The 22,280-nt window shown below is 38.5% G+C and overlaps 2 protein-coding genes across 6 annotated transcripts; one reads left to right on the forward strand and one right to left on the reverse strand.

Annotated features, from left to right (window-relative positions):
• Positions 1-327: 327 nt before the first annotated feature.
• On the forward strand, positions 328-13,708 carry LOC137173465 (LIM domain-containing protein). Of its 4 annotated transcripts, XM_067578341.1 has the most exons (10): positions 328-383; positions 733-910; positions 1,045-1,132; positions 1,233-1,625; positions 1,812-1,890; positions 4,149-4,294; positions 4,858-4,905; positions 10,500-10,630; positions 12,558-12,745; positions 12,866-13,708. In XM_067578341.1, exons 2-9 carry the CDS (start codon positions 783-785, stop codon positions 12,724-12,726), a joined length of 1,182 nt encoding a protein of 393 aa, XP_067434442.1. In that variant the 5' UTR covers positions 328-383; positions 733-782; the 3' UTR covers positions 12,727-12,745; positions 12,866-13,708. The 4 variants fall into 4 exon arrangements, with proteins under 4 accessions (XP_067434442.1, XP_067434439.1, XP_067434440.1 ...); XM_067578338.1 differs by lacking the exons at positions 10,500-10,630; positions 12,558-12,745; positions 12,866-13,708 and adding an exon at positions 5,334-10,447; XM_067578339.1 differs by lacking the exons at positions 328-383; positions 733-910; positions 1,045-1,132; ... (3 more) ...; positions 12,558-12,745; positions 12,866-13,708 and adding exons at positions 2,968-3,156; positions 5,334-10,447.
• Positions 13,709-16,224: 2,516 nt separating this feature from the next.
• On the reverse strand, positions 16,225-21,917 carry slc22a13b (solute carrier family 22 member 13b). 2 transcript variants are annotated; one of them, XM_067578469.1, is made up of 10 exons: positions 21,419-21,914; positions 20,885-20,988; positions 20,201-20,355; positions 18,563-18,734; positions 18,346-18,466; positions 18,155-18,249; positions 17,849-18,063; positions 17,650-17,758; positions 17,334-17,528; positions 16,225-17,250 (listed from the first exon to the last, which is right to left on the reverse strand). In XM_067578469.1, exons 1-10 carry the CDS (start codon positions 21,791-21,793, stop codon positions 17,175-17,177), a joined length of 1,617 nt encoding a protein of 538 aa, XP_067434570.1. In that variant the 5' UTR covers positions 21,794-21,914; the 3' UTR covers positions 16,225-17,174. The 2 variants fall into 2 exon arrangements, with proteins under 2 accessions (XP_067434570.1, XP_067434572.1); XM_067578471.1 differs by lacking the exon at positions 16,225-17,250 and having other exon boundaries at positions 17,410-17,528; positions 17,645-17,758; positions 21,419-21,917.
• Positions 21,918-22,280: the final 363 nt, after the last annotated feature.

Below are 22,280 nucleotides of genomic sequence, written 5' to 3' on the forward strand. Positions count from 1 at the left end.
TGTAAATCAAGGAATTACATCTGAGCTTTGGAAGTTTAACCTGACATCAAAAACCAAGGATTCCCCTCACATCCCACAGAGGAGCAAAAGAAAAAAAAAATGAAATGGGGATTGTTGGATAAATGTTTTCTGAATTGACAATCTAACTGTAATCAAGATGAAAGCAGCAGATTCAATCACTTTGTGTTACACTGTTGGAGATTCATATCCTGCTGTTTGCAACTACGGACATTTTCATAGATCATTTCACACAGCCAGTGTAAAGTAATAAGGAAGGAAAAAGGACTTTGCTCCCAAATGCTTAACATCGTGTGCAGGTCTTATGATGCTGCGGAAGTGCTTTTAACTGCCACAGGGAGCAGACACCAACTGACATCTGTAAGGTAACGATTCTATTTAAGTTTTTTTAAGGCAATTTCACTTAAACAAATAGATTAGGTGGTTATTTTTGCATTGTTGTTAAGTTGTATGACATCCTCTGAATTGTTTTACATTGCAACATGTCTTTGCAACATCTCATTCATTCCAGGCTATGCATTATTGATGTTATAACTTGCCATATTTGTGAGATACTGACAAATGTGTAATTTTACAAGTATAAAATGCTGACCGGCAGTGTTAAGATGATGCTAGGATTAAAGAAAAAACAGATTATGACCTCCAGTGACTGCTGGTTCTCCAAAGACAAAATGTACTGCAATACTCCAAACTATGTCATTGATTATCCTTCAGATATACTGGGTGATACAGTTATTTGCAAACTGTGTGTGACGTGATTGGTCATGGAATGGAAGAGCAACCTGCGGCGCACCCAGTCACTGAGGAGTATCCCCTCGTCATGTGACAAGCCCACCTGGATGGAGGCAGGGCTGCGGGGCAAACAAGCATCTGTGTCCCAGCTGGTTGCAAGGTGAAAGAAACATCATCTTCCTCACTCTCTTCATATCTATGACAACAACTAATGATTACGCAAACCTTACAATTACTTACAATTAAATGCAGCACTTGTACAGTACTGAAATATGCCTTTCGTGTACATAACAGGTATCAAACTACAGCAGCAGTAAGCTCATCCATTCAAGCAACAACAAGAAATAATGGTGAAGCAAATACAAAGCCAGTGCTACATGAGGTAATGCTGACACATTCATACACAAGGCATCCTCTGAATTAAATTAACAATGCAACTGCATGCAAACATGAGATATCAGATATGTTTTTTTTTATGTTAGACAACACCATCTCCTCCACTTGTGAGCGGCCCGTTGGAAACTAAAGAGACTCATCTGGAGTCTGTGATGAAGAGAAATAATGAGAGTGAACGCTCTCAGCCCAAAACCAATTTGAGCCGCAGCAAGTCAATGGGGAGTCTTCATAACAGCGCATCCATAGATGCCCTGAAGGCTCTGTTTGAGTCAAAGGCTGCAACGCAAAATAAGCTGAAGAGCAGTTTCAGAGCTGCAAATGTCACGACACCTTCCAAGGCAGCCGACATCCTGCCAGTGATGAATGGAGAGGTTGAAGAAGTAAAGAGCTCTGCAGAGAAACAGAAGACCCAAATTCCTGCTGATGCTTCTGTTAATGATGTTAAACCTGATGCAAAAGAAGAGAATGCATCTCGAAAGGTGAATAAAATTAAAAGATTCTAATTATGTCAATAGATTTGATGGGTTTGTATTAAAAATATTTAACTTGAAACCATTAAATATTTCTTCCATCATGTTGCTTCCGGAAATAGAAAGACTACATAATATCATATAAACAGATTGAGGCCTACAGTTCATTGTTTCAAGAGTTCTGTCTCCCTCTAGGTGGCAAATCAGACTCGGAGGGAGAGAAGAAAAACAATAGGGGGGATCGATTTTGAAGAAGTTGCAGCCTATCAAGCTGGTGAGTACGAGACATTATCTTCTAAAATAATTCATTATGTATTATGAGCTGGCATTCAAAGTGTGCTCTGTGATAAAATGCAACCTGAAAACGGTGTTTCCTCCTGCCCAAAAAAACTAGGGAATGAAGTAAAGTTCAAAGTGTAATTATACATGATAGGAAGGCATGGGAATTTTAACTGGTTTCACACCATCATCCTTATCATCAGCTTCCCTAAGAACCTGATTCGGATCAAAAACTATTGCACAAAGTCTGACAACAAACTTTTGTTTTGCATGGATTGGTGGAAACAGGACTGTCAGAGTAAAGAAAAGATAACAGAATCAAAATTCCCAAAATAAACATTTCTAATGGTTTATTTTACAGCTCCATAATTTCCCAATAAGCTTCAAGAAGTTTCTTGGAAAGAACTATAAAATTTGGTAGAAATTCTAGGGAAAATAGAGTTCAATTAGTACATTTCCAATTAATTAATTAAAATTAATTACTAGTATCGAGTGTATTTTAAGGAGTGCATAGCAGGTCAGCTAAACATGCAAAAATGTGATTTATAAAATTCAACATATATGGAGAATTAAGTTTACAATAATAAATTAATATTTACTTGGGTTTAAATGGAGTTGTTCTTTTACGTTAATTCCTATTCTCCCTATCATTAGTGCTTAGTGCTTTTTACAAAACATAGTAGGAAGTTATTAGGAAATTACCAACCCATAAAATCTTTAAAGTGCTGCCTTACTCTATAAAAGAGTATCCTAAACATATTTTGCTTTTGATCCATCTCCATAGCAAACATAAAATCCTGTTTAGCTCCTCATGTTAGCCAAATTTAGTGTCTGACTCCTCATGCAACCGAGAAAACCCCCAAACAAGATGCCAGCTCTGCTGGTAAACATTCCCTAGAAAGCCCCCTGTACATCCTGTGACTCAAAGGTCAGAGCTGTGGGCAGTGGGAATGAAAGGGATGAAGTGGAAATTAATATCAGCACAGTGACTTTGCGAGGAATAGTGATTGACTCAAACTGGTGTGGGCGTAGTAGGACACTCCACCACAGGACGGAAATAGCCAGCACGCTACAAGTCCTGAATATGTGCAGGAGGGTGAAAGGGTCAGCTGTCACTAGTGCAGGAGTGACACAGAGAGAGGGAACGACCGAGAGTGGCAGAGGCTCCGTTACCAGACATTAGATCGAAACACATTCACGCAGATTTACAGAAAGTAAGAAGACAGGCAGGACCAAAGGAACTGGGAGCTGTTAATTTTCTGTGAGTACTGATCTGTATTTTGTCCATCTTTAGACTGTGACCGTGGCAAAAAGAGAATAATCTGTATATCTGCTGAGTACAAATAATCTTTAACTGCGTGTTATATGGCTTGCACATGCTCTTGAAAACTTTAAACCCATAAAATTTAATAAACACTGTACTGTGATGGAGTTAGTTATACCAATGATTGAAAAAATAGTTTTCTTGGCTATGTGAATCTTGAACTACAAGGGTGTTTACATTTAAAAATCACCTTTTACATGCTACAGCCAACATTCACCATCATCACAGTGTCTGATTTGCCTTGTTTTGCTGATAGACAGCTGCTAGCGGACTGTTCATTTTCCATCTATATCTATCTACAATTTTAAGACATATGCGTGTTTACCTCTGCTCGTCAATGCTTAGTCAACTGTGGCTGCAGTGACTCGCAGGTCCTTTTAAATCTCAGTATGTGTGTCAGTGGAGTCAGGTATCTCTCCCTCTCACCCACAAGTGGTACATTTATAACTCAACCACATGGCAGCTGTTAAATATCAGCTTAGAAACCGTTATTTGTTATGACTCAAAATTGCAATTAAAATGCAAAGATTTGAATATATAATTCACCTATATAAAATCAGCCAGTTGTTTAAACTCTGTTTCCATGTTCTGCTTAAATAGAATTATGACTCTCTCGGTCACATGATGTTGTGACAATATCTTGAAATAAACAGTGCAGTGCCGTCCTTGACAGCTAATATGAACCAGTGATCAAAGAGAGTAAAACAAAGAGACTAAATTATGGATACAACTTTTGTCTTTAAATCCCATGTGAAGAATTTAATGCCAAATTTATATCACAGCCTTGCACTGGATACCATTGTAAAACATGAATCTCAGAGAGCTCTGAATACGCCCTTTCTACATACTACAGAGTACAACTTGTGTCATAAAGAGATTCACAACCAGTATCGAACACATTATAACAGCTGTGTCTGATGTCTCTGCAGATGAAAAGAGGAGGTCGATTGCAGACTTCAAAGACAGCTCCTTCAACCAAACCAAGGAGCAACTGTGTGTCTCGGTCAAAGCTATATCTGCTCTCTATCTCTCAAAGGTGGCACCTCAGAAACCACCACACAGCCATTTAAAACCGGTAAACGTCTGCCAACTCATTATGTGTCCTGAGCGAACAATGTTAAGAGTCTTGGTGCTCCATGGAAGTCAGCTCCTACGTGGAACATTGTCCCTACATGTGTAGATATATTTACCCCTATCTTATGAACAGTATCTCAGAGATATTATGCTTTTACAAACTGTTCTGTGATGTTTTTGACTTGTTAAATTATGAGATTTCATGACAGACACTAAATACATAATCACCCTATTTCAAGATTTAATTAGAAAGATATCTTATTATCAGACAAAAAGTGTTCAATGTAAATCAAAAAATGTTTTTGTTTTATCTTTTGTGACCTTTAAATTCCACTGAAGAGAGAGGAAATGGTTGTCAAAATCACAAAAATATATAAAAGTCTACCCATGCATGTACTCTGTGACAAGATGTTCCACTACTGTTAATTATGTTTGACAGTGTCATACTGTATAACGCTAAAACATATCATACAATGATTACTGATAAACAAGATTAACAGTGATCAAGACGACAATGTTAATTTAAGGTAAAGTTGACCTGAATAAATAATTGTTTCCATCCAGGAACAAGATCAGTCATCTGAATCTGGGAAAAGAGTCAAAGTAACCAAGGTAAGGTAGAGTTTCACCAGATTTTTTTTTGCATGATGGTGTGGTTGGTGCAACCGTGTGGTTTACATTAGAATTGCATTGTCATAATAAATTCTAACATTTTCTACAGTATCACACATATATAACTCAAGAACTCAAAACATAATTGCTTTTCTTAAGAGCTGCACAGTTTTCTTCAAAAGAAGTGGATGCCACTCACTCTCAGTGTTCCTTTCTTTTATTTTGCATTGTGGTTGCATTGCATTTGTTTAAAATTGCTGGTTATTTTGGAATTCAGCTGACACACTGACACTGCGCATGTGGAAAGCAAAACAACTGGCATGATTTGGAAGGTAATGGCTCTCGTTCCTATAAGCATGTTTGCTTACTCTGGAGCATGATTTTCACTGGATAGCTAATGAATGAAAACATTACTTTGTTCTTCTAAGATGGCCGAAGACTCCCTACAAAAAAAAGATGACCACCTTCCACCAACATCAGCCAGACATCAGCCAGGACCAGAAGACATCTTTGGGCCACATTCCCAACAACTCATGCCATCCCAACCTTCCAAAGAAATGTTGTACCAACAGCGGCAGAAATGTGAGCTGCGAAGGCTCCTGAAGCACACTCACCCAGAACTGAAGATGTTGGATGAAGTTGTGGATGAGGAGCTTGCTGAGGTTTTGAGCTCAGAGTCTGGGGTGGCAGCTGCTGAAACCGGATATGAGGGAGAGGTCCTTTCAAGACGCTTGATATTCGAGAACTGTGCCCTGAGTAATAAAGTATCTACTTACATCCCCAAGCTGCACATGGCAGAGGAAACAGCGGAAAGAGGCAATGTCAGTAAAACATCAGCTGTGTTTGAGGTGTCAGAGGAGAGGCCTCATGTTGCAAGTGTTAAAGCGATTGTGGAGGCTGATAATGGTTCTAGTCCAGATCCTAATAGAGAGTGCGAGGAGGAGATTGTAAGAATAGATGTTCAGGCTACCAGAAGGATGTTTGAGAGTCAGTCTGTGAACACATCTAAACCAAATCCAGAGAATAAGTTCCAGGGGAAAGTTTTTATTTCTGGGGATGAGACAGGGGCAGTCCAAAAACGAAAACAGGGGTTTGACGTGTGTAGCAAACAGAATCTACACAGCAAAAACAGAAGCAGTGACACTGATTTGACAGAACAGAACCACGATCAAGGGTCATGTGTTCATGTTGTTGGTCAGAGCACTGATCTTGGGTTTTCTGGCAGGGAAGAGGTTTCCACTGGTGAAACACTCTTTGAGGATGAGCCTACAAGTCTTCCAGATCCAGAAGGATTTGGTGAAACGATCAAAACGAGAGCAGCTCTTTTCCAAAACAACCCATTTATCTCAACAAATGTAGAAAGAGAGCATTCCTGTCTGGATACAGCAAAATCCCAAATCCCAGCAGTAGACAGCGAGGCAGCTGAGCACTATCTGCAAGCTAATGTCAAGAACAGAGCTCATCTGTTTGAATCAATGCCATTTGACAAAATCAGACATCAGAACAGGGATGAAATAGAAACAATGGTCGAGAACATCAAGGAGACATTGGATTCCCTTTATCACGTTAGTACCATACATTCAGATGGCTCAATCATTGAGGTGAATGAGACAATGATAGCTAAAAAGGCTAAATTCATACTATCAGAGAGTGGGCCTAAGATAAAATACGATGAGGTGGCTGAAGGTGGTGCACAAAACTTCATACTCCAATTGCTACCACGGGCAAACCTAAAGCCTCAAATCACTTACCTAAAGGAAGATTGCAAAGGAAATATGGAGGCCATAACGGTGAATGTACCTGTGCACCAGCATCACTTCACTACCAGCCAGGACACAGAGGTTAAAACTGCCAATGTGGTTCAACTTGTTGAGGATATTCTTAATCAAGATAACTCCCTGAGGAAAGGAGTGATAATCCAGGAGGGTGTCGACAGATGTGCTGAAGTAATCGTTTACTCCCTTTACAATTATGTAGATGAGAAAGATGTGAAAAGTTACTGTCCTCCACAAGTGTATTGTGCAGAGTATGAAGAACCAGAAACAGAAAGAAGTGATGAGAGTAAAACAAAAAATCAAGGATTGAGAACTGGGGTTGTTGAATCAACCATAAGCTGCCTAAACCTCTCAAATCAAACCCCTCAAGACCAAACCTGCTCGGGATCAATCAGGCCTGAAGTCACAGTAAAGGGGAATGTGAAACTGTTCAAGAGTTGTATTGAAAAGGGTGATCTGGAGTATTTGAAAACTCTTCAGGCTGAGCCAACAGTTCAAGAAGAGGAACTTCCTCCCAACCAAAATGTGGGCGGACAAGGCACAGAGCTTCATCCCGAACAGCGAGGTGATCAGGCAGAGGAGAGTGCATCAGAGTGGGTACCAGTGGATGTAAAGAGACTGAAAAGTATGTTCTCTGGAGATCAAAGACAACCCAACCAACCCCAAACCCAACCAAAACAATTTACTGCCATCCCTCCAGCATTCATAGGCCAAAATGTGCCACTTGGAAATAGGCACTCCGCTACAGAGAGGAATGTTGGCGTTGTCTCCCATGTGCAAGAAAAGAATAAAATCAAGGAGTGTGGCATCCAAGCACAAGAAAAAGCATGTAACTCTGAAGTCGTATTGCATTTTGAGACACAAGACAATGACAGGGTCCACCAGGCTGAATTAGTCAAGGTGGTAGATGACAATGACGAAATCTCAAACCTCAAAACTGCAATCCATAGCCTCCAACAGGCCACAATGGAAGCGAAATCTTTTCATCAGTCATCACAAGAAAAACAGAAATTCTTTGTTCAAGAATCTTCTAAGGAACCCGTTGCCTCAGTTACAATATCTGATGTCAACTCAGTGAAAACCCAGAGAAAAGAAGCAGAATTCCTTCAAGAAAATCCACAAAAAGCAGAGACAGCTTCCAGCATCACTTCAGAACATAAACCAGTAAATCAACATGAGAATACATGCCTTAAAGATATTAATTCTGCAGAAATTCATACTACTGAGACATGCAGCAAAAAGGGTCAAAAAAGCACAGAGGTCGTCCAGAAGCAACACTTTGAAGCTGCTACGGAGTCTTCAAATAGTTCAGAAACAGCTGCACAGCAAGAGGAGGAGGAAATAGTTTTTGAGGGTAAACTTCAAGCAGCCTTAGATTCCCTGGAGAAGTCCAACATTAATGTCACCAGAGGAGATTTCAGAGCAGCAATGATATACAAAAAATCTTCTAAAGAAAGATCAAAAAATGTTGATGCAGCGTCCTTTCAAAAGACATCTGACAATGAGATTTGCGCTGTGACTGAACCTAAATCAATTCAAGCACCACTGAGACAAGACCTGGCCACAGAGCCCCCAAGACAAAGTGAAACCCTAAATAAACCAGCTACAAATGCTGCCTCAGAGAAAACCAAAAGGCCTGTTTGTCCAAAACCAGCCATCCCGCCTAAACCTGAACATTTGAAGATGAAACAAAGAGATAATCAATCAGCCAACAAAGAGAATAATCAAACTAATGCTATGAGATCTGATATGAAAGATAAAACTCCGCAAACACTGACAACATCTCTGTCACATCAGGTTGAACATAAGCAAGAAGACCAGTCCAAAATACACTCTGGTGCAGACTCAGGACCAGATTTAGAGGATCATGAAAAACCTACAAGAAATCAATTTTTTGGTGAAGCGTTACAGATGTCCCAGGAAATCCAAGTAAGCCATCAAGTCCAAGGTTCAGTCGTCACCTTGGAAAGTGACAACACAGATAAAAATATCATCAATCAACAAGAGAAGATAAATAACACGGCAGAGGAGAAAAGCCCCCAGAACATCCCAGTCAATGATAATATGAATGAAACAGATGAAAGCCCTGTAGATTTCAACAAAGCATGCCAAAAATTTGGAGGTAAAAAGGTACTTTCCGCAAAAAAGGCCCCTGTAAAGCCAAAAAGAGTAAAAATTGCCCATGCTGACAATAAAACTCCAAAGCACTCCTCTGGAGACAATAATTCAAAAATTCTTGCAAACGTAGAGGCAAAACCACAACAAACTGCAACTGATCCATCATGCAGTGACCCAAACACCTGTGGAGAAACTGCTGACAGCAAAGACAAACACGAGAGAGAAATTAAACAAGAAGGAAAAGTCGAGATGAGGGAAAAGAAAGGAAGAACCGAGACAGAGGACGAACGCCGGCAGCGGCTGTCAGTTCACATGGATGAGATCATGAGAGGTAACATAACGGCGGCCATGGAAATTTTTGACAACTTGCGAAAACAGGAGGAACTGCAGAGTATTCTCAGTCGAGTTGAAGAAATCGAAGAGGACACGAGCGAGGTTGACGTAACATCACTGAGGAGAGTGTTTGAGAACGTCCCTGACTGGGTTGTCAACTCCAACAAAAGGAAACAAAAAAAGATAAAAGTAGAACAAAAAGAGGAGAGGTTGCCGATATCAAGGGACAACACTGAAAGCAAATCTTCAATGGCGCATGTTTTTGGAGATCTTGAGAGAGCCAGTGAGGAAATTATGAATCTAAAAGAGCAGACTTTAGCCAGGCTTGTGGACATAGAGGAAGCAATAAAAAAGGCTCTTTATTCTGTCTCTACTTTGAAATCAGACTCAGATATTGCTGGTTTATCATGCTTGTTCAAAGAGTCCTTAGGGACAGTACAGGGATCACCATCCTCTGGTAACATTAGCAAAATAAGCATCGGGTCAAGCAGAAAAAAAACAGTGCTGACACAGGAAGGCCCTTCAACACAGGGAAGCACAGCTATGCCAGCTGGCCAGGGTGCAGGCCTGGAAATAGCCTCTGCAAAACAACGAGCGAGTCCTCCATCTTCACCGGCCTTCATTTCCATCCAGTCAGCCGCTCGAAAGACGGATAAAACAGAGCTGCTGCCACCAGAGACCACAACCTGCCCTACATGTCAGCAAAGCCCGAAGATGGAAGAGAAATTCCGGACAACAAAAACCCTTCAATGCAACAGTCCAGCTCAAAACAGAAAAAATGACCCAAGAAAAGGAGGTCAAAAACAATCCACTTACAGCCCACTTAAACCTAAACGAGAGCTCAGCATGCTTGAGGTGCAGGCTGACCGCGGGGGGAACAGTATTTCAGGCAACACGACAGTCACAGAGAACTATGAGAGGACTGATAACTTTGGTAACCGGTTTTACTCCTCTAAAACCTCCACTGTTGTCAATAGTCAGCCAGAAACAATTACATCATCCACAGGTCAGGCTGTGACTAAGTACCCAGAGGTTCGGCTGCCGATCAATCAGAAACCTTAATTTAATCACAGAGAGGGTGCAGTTTCTCACCAAAAAAAATAAATGCTGGCAGTGTTTTTTTATGTACTGTATGACAAAGCTGTCATGTGCAGAATTTGATTTGCGAAGAAATTAATATGATATTTGTTATTGCTTGTTTGTTTATTTATGACTGGTTTTAGATTTTCTTATTAATTGCTGGGATCTTTTTTGTTGTTGTATTCTTTATCACACTTTTTGCATTTTAAATTAAATACAGACTCTTGGTTTCCAAATGCCTTCGTGTTTTGTTTACCAAACTAAGCCTTGTCTCACTTTTCTCATCAGTTTCAACCAGCCTGTCATGAGACGTGCTCAGCCTGTTTGAAGCCGGTGTATCCGATGGAAAAAATTACTGCAGACAAATACATTTTTCACAAAAGTTGCTTCTGCTGTAAACAGTGCAAGAAAAAGTTGAGGTGAGACATTAAAATATTCTACAAACAAATCACCTGCAATATTGATCAATGATTTTCAAAATTTGATTAATTTCTTGTCTGTTTCTTTACTTTTGCCACCTCAAAAAAAAAAAAAAAAAATCAGCATCAAAATGAATTCAGCTGTTTTGTCAAAACTTTCAGCTGAAACATAGTTCCAGTTGCTTCAGACTGGCACCTGACACAAGTTTATGTCTTTCATGTATCATTTTTAACAGCGTTAAGCATCAGTTTTCTGAGAGATAAATACCTTAACGCTTAAGTGTAGAGCTGCAACAATTAGTCGTTAAATCGATTAGTCGATCAACAGAAGATTAATTGGCAACTATTCTGATAATTGAATAACCATTTAGTCATTTTTTAAGCAAGAATGATAAACATTTGCAGGTTGCAGCTTCTCAAATGTGAAGATTTTAGGTTTTTCTGTGTCATACATGACAGTAAACTGAATATCTTTGGGTTTTGGACTGTTGGTCAGACAAAACAAGACACATGAGGACATCATCATGAGCTCTATGAAATTATAACAGGCATTTTTCACTGTCTTCTGACATTTTATAGACAAAACAGTTAAATGAGTAATCAAGAAAAAAGAAAGCATGAATCTTACCTATTAAGATGTTCCAACACTCCTCTGACAAAGCTCTTGGAAGTGATGATATTAAAAGCTCCTAACATGACTTTGTGTGACATTTCTTCTCAACTCTTGTAGCAGGTGATTCTGTTTAGTCTGTTTATAGCAGCAAATTCCTCAGGAGATGTTTTACATGTTTCACCCAGAAACAAAAATATTATAACAAAAGGAGAGAAAAACACTTAGTGTTTATATATCCAACAGGCAACTTCTGCATAATAAACTGGACACTTTTGGAGTGGGTAAACTTTAGCTGTTGCTATAGATACAGTTTGGACCATTGAAACTAGCTAACCTAGCAACATTAAGGCTACAAACAACCCACAATGCAACACTCTTTTAAAGTGACAGGCTCACTCTGTAAGCTCTGTCCTGACTCCTTTCAGAAAAAGATGGTGTTGTGAATATGTAAAATCTATTCCTCTATTATATATATATATATATATATATATATATATATATATATATATATATATATACATGTCTGTGTGTGTGTGTGTGTGTGTGTGTGTGTGTGTGTATGTATGTATGTATGTATGTATGTATGTATGTATGTATGAATGTGTATGTGTATGTATATGTGTGTGTGTGTGTGTGTGTGTGTGTGTGTGTGTGTGTGTGTGTGTGTGTGTTTGTGTGCACATATATATTCACCCAGCACATCCAAAATCAATGTGCTGGATTGCTTAATTTGCTGATTGATTAAATATAAATCTCTTCACCAACAATTAAAAAAGTAACTGTGAGAAACTTTACAGCATAACTAATGTTAGAGGAGTGGGATAGCCATTGGGGGCACACTTGACCAGTGGTAAAAATGTGGGGTGAACAGTGTTGGAATGTAAATATGTACATTTACTCAAGTATTGTACTTAAGTACAGTTATGAGATACATTTACTTTACTTGAGTATTTCCATTTTATGCTACTTAATACTTCTACTCCACTACATTTTGGAAGCAAATATAGTACTTTTTACCCCACTGCATTTATCACATTTTTATTTGTCAAATACAGGTGTACCTAATAACATTGTTAATTGCTGCATTGCATTGTAATACTGTAACGTGGGAACAGAGCCATTGTTAATGTCATTAGTTCCACCTGTGCTTTTCCTACAATGACAGTCAAAACCATGACAGAAAACATGAACCACTAGCCAAGAGATTTAGAGATATTGTTTAACTGTTTAAAAAATGCAAAATTAAATGTACATGCTTAATTTTTTAACTGTTTTAAGTTTTAAATGAGACTGACAAACTGTGCTTATTTGTAGCATGCAAAATTATGCGCCCTTATATGGAGAATTCTACTGCATATCTCACTACCAACAACTGTTCAAAAGAAAAGGGAATTACGACGAGGGCTTTGGATACACTCAGCACAAGACCCGATGGCTTCTAAGGAATACTCCTGACATGACGTCCAATGAATCTGAGGTATAGATAAACCTCCTGTGACAGTGTGAGTACCAGCAAAAAAAAGGCAACATTATGTTATTATTCTTTCCTGTCATTTTCATGATACAGTAATTTATCATAGTGGCTTCCCTTCATTAAAGCTGTGTTCTCTTTCTGTTCTCAGCTGATGTGACGGTGACTGTGACAACGCAGAAAATCTTGAAGCTGTGTTTGAGGCACCATAAAATGGTCAAAATTTTACAGTGTGTTCATCTTTTGATTGCTAATGAAGTGTGTTGACACAAAACTGATGTCTTAATTACTGTAAGAAACTATTAAGTATGACAAATGCTGACATATGTAATTGTCTTCTTGTCAATGATTGTTTTGTTAAATGACTTTTTACATTTTTTTAGTTCACAATCACTCCAACAAATTACAGTAACATATCTATGTCTCTTGCTTTCTCATTGACACAAAGTGATATAGAAAAAAGAGTTTATAAATTTTATTTGAACTGGGATAACAAAGAAGAATCAAGTTGTAGTAGTTTTGCAGAAACATCCTGTTGTTGATTGATTATTTTGAAAAATGCAAAGTTGTTCAATAATGCTAAAATGGAAAACTCCTAATTTAGCGATACTAACTCAAACGCTCATTCACTGATTCATTGATTCATTGATTTATGGCCATTAGGAGGCACTGCTGTTTGTGTTTGACACTAATGTAACTGGCCTTCCATGATGATGATATATAGGCCTATGTGTGGTATATATTGTATGTTGGAAAAGGAACACTTGGATTGATCAAATTGTAAAACACCATCACTTTGATTCCTGCATCCTAAACTGTAATAAAAACTACAAACTGTAGTTTACAGCTTTTATACCTGATAATAAGTAAGGAAAAGGAGAAATTATAAACTTGTGATGAGGATTTCAGCACAAATTAAAGCTTCTGCTCTTCATTCATTTGTTTGGCGGAGCATCAGTTTCCTGAAGGCCCATTTACTGATTTTCTGAAATTAAAAACAGATTTTATACAGATATTATAAAGAATTAGTTATACTTAACAGTTACCGAATTTTGTCCTTAAAATCATATGACACTTAAGTTTTATATATTTTTTCAGTGCTATACAGACTATTTTATACTCATAGCTCACTTGAATTCAACATGGTCCTGAAGTTCAACACTGAGGGTTTCAGGCGGTAGCAAACAGCAGCTATAGAGACAAGGCTGCATATCAGCATAGGGATGTTGTAATGATAGAACCTGATCAGTGGTGCAAGGACGCCCGTCACACAAGCGTGTGGAGTTTAGATCTACACCATTCTGCTTGTCAAAGTGTGATATGGCACTTGTAATAGTGTTTTATTAGGGAACAATAGTTGTCACAGCTCCAACAATTATAAAAGTTGACATAGGCAACAAAATAATAAATGATTAATAACAGATAATGACAGTATATGTGACTCTACTCACCTTGACTGTACTAATGTAGCAATAAAATTTAACACCCACATACATAATATACTAAAAATAAATCAGACAGCAAAAATATGTTTTAGGCTGAATCTTGAATCTCAAAAGGGGATTCCTTAAATGTAAGCCAACCATAGAGAAAAGTCCAAAATCTACAGAACACAAGGGTTTCGGTCAGAAGATCTGAAGGTTTCTGACAGAAAAGTTCAGAAATGGATTCAGAAGCAAAATCCAGACATGGAGAAAAAGCCTGTCGTATATACCAACATATAAAGAGTTACAGCACAGAGTGCAGTCATGTGGATATGTACAGTAGTCAAAAGAGGAAACCTGCACTGTTCACTGAAACCTTAAAGCATATGCAATAAAATTCCCTCATTAACTTTCAAAATATATATGTCAGCATATAACGTGACATAAATTTGTCTGCTAAGGAGATTCATATAGAGATCCCTTACAGTTTTGGTAATGAATACACTGGAAAAGGAATGCTGTAATATTAACAGACCACCTGCACCTCATTTTGCAAAAGTGGTGTCAGTGTTTTTGAGTGTGCCTACATTATCATATGGAAGACCTACATTTTCAGTATAGAGGGGAATAATTGCAATATGGTTCAGATTTATTTCACAGGTTTTAACACTGTCAAAAAGACAGTTTGAGTCCATGTTCCACATCTGCTAAATATAATGTTTGGCTGGATAGTTATATGGGGTATATCAGATTTTCTTTTTTCAAAATAACTTTTAAAACTGCCGTTGTAAGTGTATTTTGGCATATAAGACTGAGACCTGTATAGATGGCACTGGCACTGTCATCGGAAAACAGATTCTTCAATGAGTACTGCTCTAATTGGGGTACTCAATTCTATGAAAACAAGTGAGGGGTACGTCATAGCAGGAGACAGATAAACATGGAATGTACGTCACGTTTGCTCTCAGTCACATGAAAATGGCACTCTGCCAGTGGTGGACAAAGTGCACAACTCCATTACTTGAGTCAAAGTATAGATACTCCTGGTCAAATGTTACTCCAATACAAGTGAAAGTAACTGTCTTCAAAAGTACATTTTCTTTTTAATGTCAACACATTGTTGTATTGTTGCCACAACGCATTTACAGAACCTAATGACTCTGGAACAACTTACTGAATGCATTGACTTGCCTGTAGAGCCTATAGAATAAAAAGCTTGTAGAATATCCTGCAAAGCCTGAAGAAATGCCTGAAACACAGTTGAATCGACAAAAGGAGAGCCATTGTCATTTTCATTTTTTATTTAACACACTCCACTCCACCTCCACAAAAAAGCATGGCAGTGCTCTGACACAGCTCTGGCAGTGTGTGTGTGTGTGTGTGCATCAGGCAGACAGTGGGATTGCTGAAGATGCAGCTTCCTCAGAAAATAAAGAATAAATAAAACAACTAACCTACCTTAAAATCCCAGTTACACACCTCTAGCTTTGTAACTGCCCAACAGCAACACTGCTTTAGGTGAGACAAAAACAAAAAACAAAAACGATATGAATCTCTCTTCTTTTCAAGAATCTGAAACATGGATTTCAGATATGGCCATGGGTGAACTGGCAAGGAATCGTTATCTTTATCTGCCGTAGTCATCATTACCACCGACAGGTTCAAATTGAACGGTTCAGAAAGCACTTAGAAATTGACTGAAAACATAAGAGTAGTTTACTGTGATAGTTTTTTCTCCTGTGACTAACACAGCATATGGCTTATTACATTTTACAAAAGAAAAGAAAATGAATTCGCTGACTTCAAAGCTATGATTCAAAGTAATGAGTATCGGGAACCTTCATAGAAATGTAGTCAAAAGTACAATATTTGTCTTTCAAATGTAGTGGAGTAAAAGTCATAAGTTTCAAAAAAGAAATGTATACTCAAGTAAAGTACAGATACTCCAAAAATGTACTTAAGTACAGTATTCAAGTAAAGGTGCTTCATGACTGTCCACCCCTGCACTCTGCACCCCTAAAAAAGTTGCAGTTGCAGTTTGTAGAACAGTAACTTCTCCATTTTCAAACACAAGATGAAAGATGACTCTGCTTAAAGCAGCTTTAATCAGTTTTGATAAATAAAGTTGACTTCAAAACATCACAAGGTACAGGAACATAACACAAAAGAGACTGAATGCACTCGTACAAGGAACATAGACTCCAAAATGAAATATTCACATACAATCAAAAACACAGACAAGATGCATCAATATCTCCTTCCAGGGAGTCACATTTGAGCATTCATTTGGACTCGTGTTCATATATCGGTCTGTAGGTGCTTTACGCTCCACTATGTTCACCTGCTCGTCGCTGACTTTGTCTGTCTGCTGTTTGGTGCCAGGCAGGGAGTGTAAAGTGGATTTCGCTGAAGAAGCGGTGAAAAGGAACTAAAACTGCAAAGTTGCAAACTGCAAAAACCAAAACAATGAGCCAAAAGATGCTGAAATGCTCCATAGAGCGGAGTGGAAGTGCAGAGTCAGGTGTTATTTCTCTGTGGGTTCATCACTATGAATGACACCTTTCATATTACACACAATCAGTTGACCCATTGTTCATATAAAAATATTGATTAGTGCAGTGTTAAGACATTTGAGAGACATTGTAGATGTGCAAATTTTTAGCTCAAAGGTGAACTTTGACTAGATATGATCTGTTAGGCCTGTGCCTACTCCAACATGTCAAAGTGCCTATTTCTGTTTCACATTATATCAGTTGACTCATTACAATCAAAACTCATTCTTATTCATCCATGAGAGAAGAATAAGACATAATAATACTGTACATCATTCAGCAATTACATTTAGACTAGAAAAAGAAACAAATGAGTGCAGAGCAAATATACATATACATTCAAACAGATTTTAACAGCAAAAATTAAAATATTTATGTAATAATTTATAAGTAAAATGTGATTCAGTTGAAGCTTTCCATTTTAGGTAACTGCACACTGACAAGTTATTGCTGTATCAGTTGAGAGCAAGCACACTGTTATAAACTAGAATTTTGTGTTTTTCCCTGATTTTTCGTCTTTCTTAACAGATCCCATGTCAACAGTTCCACTTTCAGGTTCCCTGCAATTAAAAAGAAGAAGATTATTATGTAGAATTGATTTTATTTTCTTTTAAGCAAAGTAAGTAAGCGCTCATCAACTCACGTGGGTTCAGCGTGGTCCTGAAGTTCAACATTGAGGGTCTCAGGCAGAAGCAAACAGACACCCCCGGCAACAATGGGGATAGTGCCATATATCAGCATGGGGATGGTGTAATGGTAAACATCCAGGAGCCTGATCAACGGAGCGAGGATGCCCGCCACACGAGCAAACATGGAGTTCAGACCTACACCATTCTGCCTGTAAGGACCATTCAGTAAAGTCATAACATGTAATACTAGCAAACAAGACAACAGCTTTTTTATTTTCTGCAATCAGTTATTTATAATAAGTTTTACCGCTGGGACATTACCTACCTTACCTTAGAGTGGTAGGGTACAGTTCAGCTGTATAAACATAGACTATGGAGAAACTGGCAGTGGCGGCAAATTTCCCCAGTACAGCTATGACCGTTACCACTATAGGAAGATCTGACGGGAAAAGTGACACACATATTGAAGTTATTTGTGCAAAATGTGTCTGTTAGAGAGGATACATTTTAATATAAAAGGGTAAATTACCAGTTGGAACAGCAAGGATCCCAAGGCAAGCAGCACCTCCAAACAATAGCGCCCCTGTTTGACATATTCTCCTCCCGAAGTGCTGTATAAAAGGCAAACAACCCAGGCGTGCAGGAAGTTCTACCATGCCAAAGATGAACTGTGTGAGGTAGATATCCAGACCAAAATTGCCAACATTCAGGCTCAGTCCATAGTACATCAGACTGGTTGCAAACCTGTCAATAGATTGGAAGAGATAACCTCAGTGCCACCACAAAAGTATTGCTGTAGTTGTGGAAGCAGGTTGTGGTTGAAATAAATACTCACCAGAGATAGCTCAGTACAAAAGCACGTTTTCTCAGATATGATATCCTGAAGATGTCCAACATGGTTCCTCTTTTAGATGTACCATCAACGACCAGCTAAACAATGTAGGTGCATTTTTTAGTTGGTGTGTATTGATTTTAGGGTTTTTTCTGTTTAATTTTAGAGAAAAATGTGTTTTTGTTGCTGCTCACCTTGTCTAACAGATCTTCAGGTACCTTCCTCCCATTCACCCTTGCTGCCCTCCGGACCTCCTTTATGGCCTCCTCCTTCCTGCCCTGAGTAATAAGCCAGCGAGCTGATTCTGGGAGAATCCTAGTCAGAACACAAATGTAAATGTGCACTAAGTTTAATTTTTTAATGCTAAAATGTTGTACATGCGCATCTAAAGTGGCTCGAGAGGCTGCTGACCAGTAAAATAATCCTAAGACGAGGACAACGGGGCTGAAGAGCACCATCTGCAGGATCCTCCAGTTCCGGATCAAATAGGCAATGCCAGACAACATCATCAATCCAACAGGGAAAAAAGAGTGACAGATAATGGTGCAGAAAGCAAACCTGGAGGAATCACTCCATTCTCCACCTAAGAAGCAATAAGATAGACAGAAATGGCATCATTACTACTATTCTATGATATGTTCTGTAACTATAGCAAGTGTATGTAATTCAATATGTATTACTATTATTTATAAGTAATTTAATCCAGTTATGTTTTTGTATGCTTCTGTAAGGTAAAAATGAGATAAATGTAATACATTCAGTGCTTGAATTACAATATAACACATCTGCAATCTAACTCAAGGCAGTGCTAAGACTCTTAATAAAATGCAATCAGATCAATAAGCTGAACAAAGAGCCAGACGTGTTCCCACAGGTTTATTGTCAATGTATGAGTTGACATTTGGGGCTGAAATTAATTGCAAGACAAAGCATCAACCATTAGTAACTTTCATTTAAATTTTACAAACAACACCCTCAGCATGCAGCTTTGCCTTGTGAAGCTCAGGCACTTTATGTTGCTGTAGGACTGCAGCAAGATGACAAAATGTCATGTTATTAGTAAAATTAAAATAAGGGTCAATTGACCTGTAGTTTGTAATGTGTTTCAGCTGCAGATGTCGACATATATGATCGGCCCTCGATGCTTCTTGTTTTGATTTGAAGGTGCTTGTATTATTTTTAATTTAGGAGAACGATGCCTATTCCAAAACTGTAAAAAAAAAAAATTGATTATGTAATGCATTATGTATCAGGGCACAGTTAGGGCAAACACTGCTATTTGCACACTGGCACAATAACGCTCTCGCCCATTCTTAAAGTTTGTGTTTTGTGGTTAAAGGACCAGTGTGTAAGATTTAGTGGCATTTAGTGGTGAGTTTGTAGATTGTAACCCTCCTCTTCTAAATATGTAGGAGAACCTGCAGTTGCTGCGAAACTCGCAAAAAATGCGAAAGGACCTCTCTAGAGCCAGTGTTTGGTTTTGTTTGTTATGGGCTACTGTAGAAACATGGTGGTGGACCCACTCCCTGTGTAGATATAAAGGGCTCATTCTAAGGTAACGAAAACACAACAATTCTTATTTTCATGGAATTATACACTAATTAAAACATATCTATGAAAATTATATTCCATTTCTGCCAAATCCGTCCCCCTAGATGTAACTAAATTCTACACATTGCATCTTTAAAGCCACTATTTAAACCACAATTTAAAATTTTATTTTGACGTTTTTATCCAAAGCAATGTACATCTGAGAGCTGATACAACACAAGCACGCATCTAGTCAGGAGAAAACAACACGAGTAAATGCCATAAAGCTGAGTTTGAGTCCAATAGTACATAGGTGCCAAGGGCCATGTTGTGGTGGTGGTACCAGGTGCCTTTCATTGGCAGAGCATATGATTAGAATATAAAAATGCCTGACTTTGGTGCCCTGCAGGGGTTGTATCAAAAAGGACACTGAGGCAGACAGCAATGATGCCACCTGCAAATACGACAGACCATCATAGTAGTGTAGCATTGAGTTTTAGTTGTGAACATTGTACTTACCAATCACAAATGAATTAGCAACAATGCCTGAATTTGAGATGCCACCTAAAAATTTGAGAACCATATAAACATAGATGTTGGGTGAGAAACCAGCGCCGACACCAAACAACATCAGGAGAAGGAGTGAAAGCAGGACCACAAAGCGACGCCCAAACCTACAAAGAGAAGAGAAAAACTGTTACATTGGTACTTGAGTTTTGTATGAGTATAAGATGTACCGTATATCGCTTTTCCCTCCTAAAGGTTCAGCACAGTGTAGATACTATATGTACAGCCAAATGAATTTTGGCCACAATCTATCTTTCTTTAAAAAATCTGTATAATATTTTTAGAATTAAACAAAATAAAAAAAAATCTTGTGTAATATTACCAACAGGAGATTACACACAGTTACAGGAGGATATTTTCTGGACAATGCAACCAATAATGGATGAGATGTGGGGAAGTTACAGTATGTGCAGAGCTTTTAGATGAATTCAGGAGGAAAATGTGAATAAATTCCAACGTAATTTCTCATTTTCAAGTTTGCAGAACCCTGGGCTGGCTCCACACTTTATCCTCTGTACTTGTCATTATTTAAGTACATTCAAATCCATTTCTAATTAGGCTTCGTGCTGTAAAAGTCCACAAAAATTCTCAAAGAACATAAAATACTGAGTATGTTGATGTGTTGTAAGTTCATACCTGTCAGCCATCTGGCCCAACACCAAGGCTCCAACCAGGAGACCGGCCATGTAGATGGACTGAGATGCCTCGATCAAACTGCTCCTGTCACACACCAAGTCGAACTGATAGTGGAAAGGAAGAGGATTTTCAGATTTCAGAATCTGTTTGTGGCTGCTAGAAAGCAGACCAACAGTTTTCTTATAAGAGGATGTAACTCAGTTTAATATTTTTCATTATCCTATCATAACAATTAAATGTAATTGGTGTACATTAAATGAAATAGATGTAGGAACAATTAAAGTATGAACAGCAGCCTGTACAGCTAGTATACAAGCCATTACTGAGCATTGTCACAACAGTATAATAGCTCAGAAGGTACAAGAAGTCAAAGTGAACAACTGCTACACAACACAGAAGAGCTGCCACACTTCATTTTTTAAATGAATCAGTACTAAAAGACTAATTTTGTCATTTTTGCTCAGCACTACATTTTATTGGCTTGGTAGAACAGTTAAATGTGCTCCTCAATGGATATATATATATATCTCTTACCTCTGTCACAATGCTGAAGGAACCTTTGGGCACCTCAAAAATAGATCCATTAGTGCAGTCTGTTGTAGTGTTAATCCCATAGGCTTCAATGGTCTCCAAATCCAAATCCACAGGTGTGAACATTTTACAGCTTTCAAACTTTCCATCCTTGTTCACTGGGATTGTGAGATTTCTTTGTTTCTCATATGTCAGGTTTGGCCCATGTTCCAAGATCCAGTCAGTGTTACAGTAATTTGGGAAGTTCATGCCAGTAAACACCTGGCTAATCACATCAAAGGCAGTAAATATGCTGGTGAGGCATAATGCAGCCACCAAGCGTTTCTGAAAGAAACCAAACTCCCCAATCTCCTTCAGGATTTGCCCAAAGTTGCTCATGTTGGTATGTGAATGTTCTCAGAGTGCAGCGTGGGACAGAGAAATGTCTAGCTTTCAGCAACGTCGACCGACAGTCAACTTGACCGTCCTCTTGTAAGTTAATGTTTAAACTGACAATCACTGTGCTTTTATGACCTCCCAAGTTGCTAACAAACAGACTACCCAAGTATTAAAATGCAACATGTAAGCATCCTTCAGGCTGAAGTCCAGCTGTTGTGCAGCTGCCAAGATCTTGGAGCCCAATGTCGACTCTTAAGACCTGAACCTTCAGATTTAACATTATCTGTGTGCTCAGCAAAAGATGTGTAAGCACAGGAGTGTGGAAGGGCTCAAAATGCTTTAGGGGGAACAAAACAGCAAATTATGGAATCATGTTACTCGATCAGATGGCTTTCTGTTGACAGTTAAGTCTGATGCTCATATAATAATAAAACTAACTATTGTTCATTTTGTGAATATAATAACAAGCTAGTGGTAATGTTTGGAA

This window comes from Thunnus thynnus, chromosome 21 (assembly GCF_963924715.1).
Source record: "Thunnus thynnus chromosome 21, fThuThy2.1, whole genome shotgun sequence".
Taxonomy (NCBI): Eukaryota; Metazoa; Chordata; class Actinopteri; order Scombriformes; family Scombridae; genus Thunnus; species Thunnus thynnus.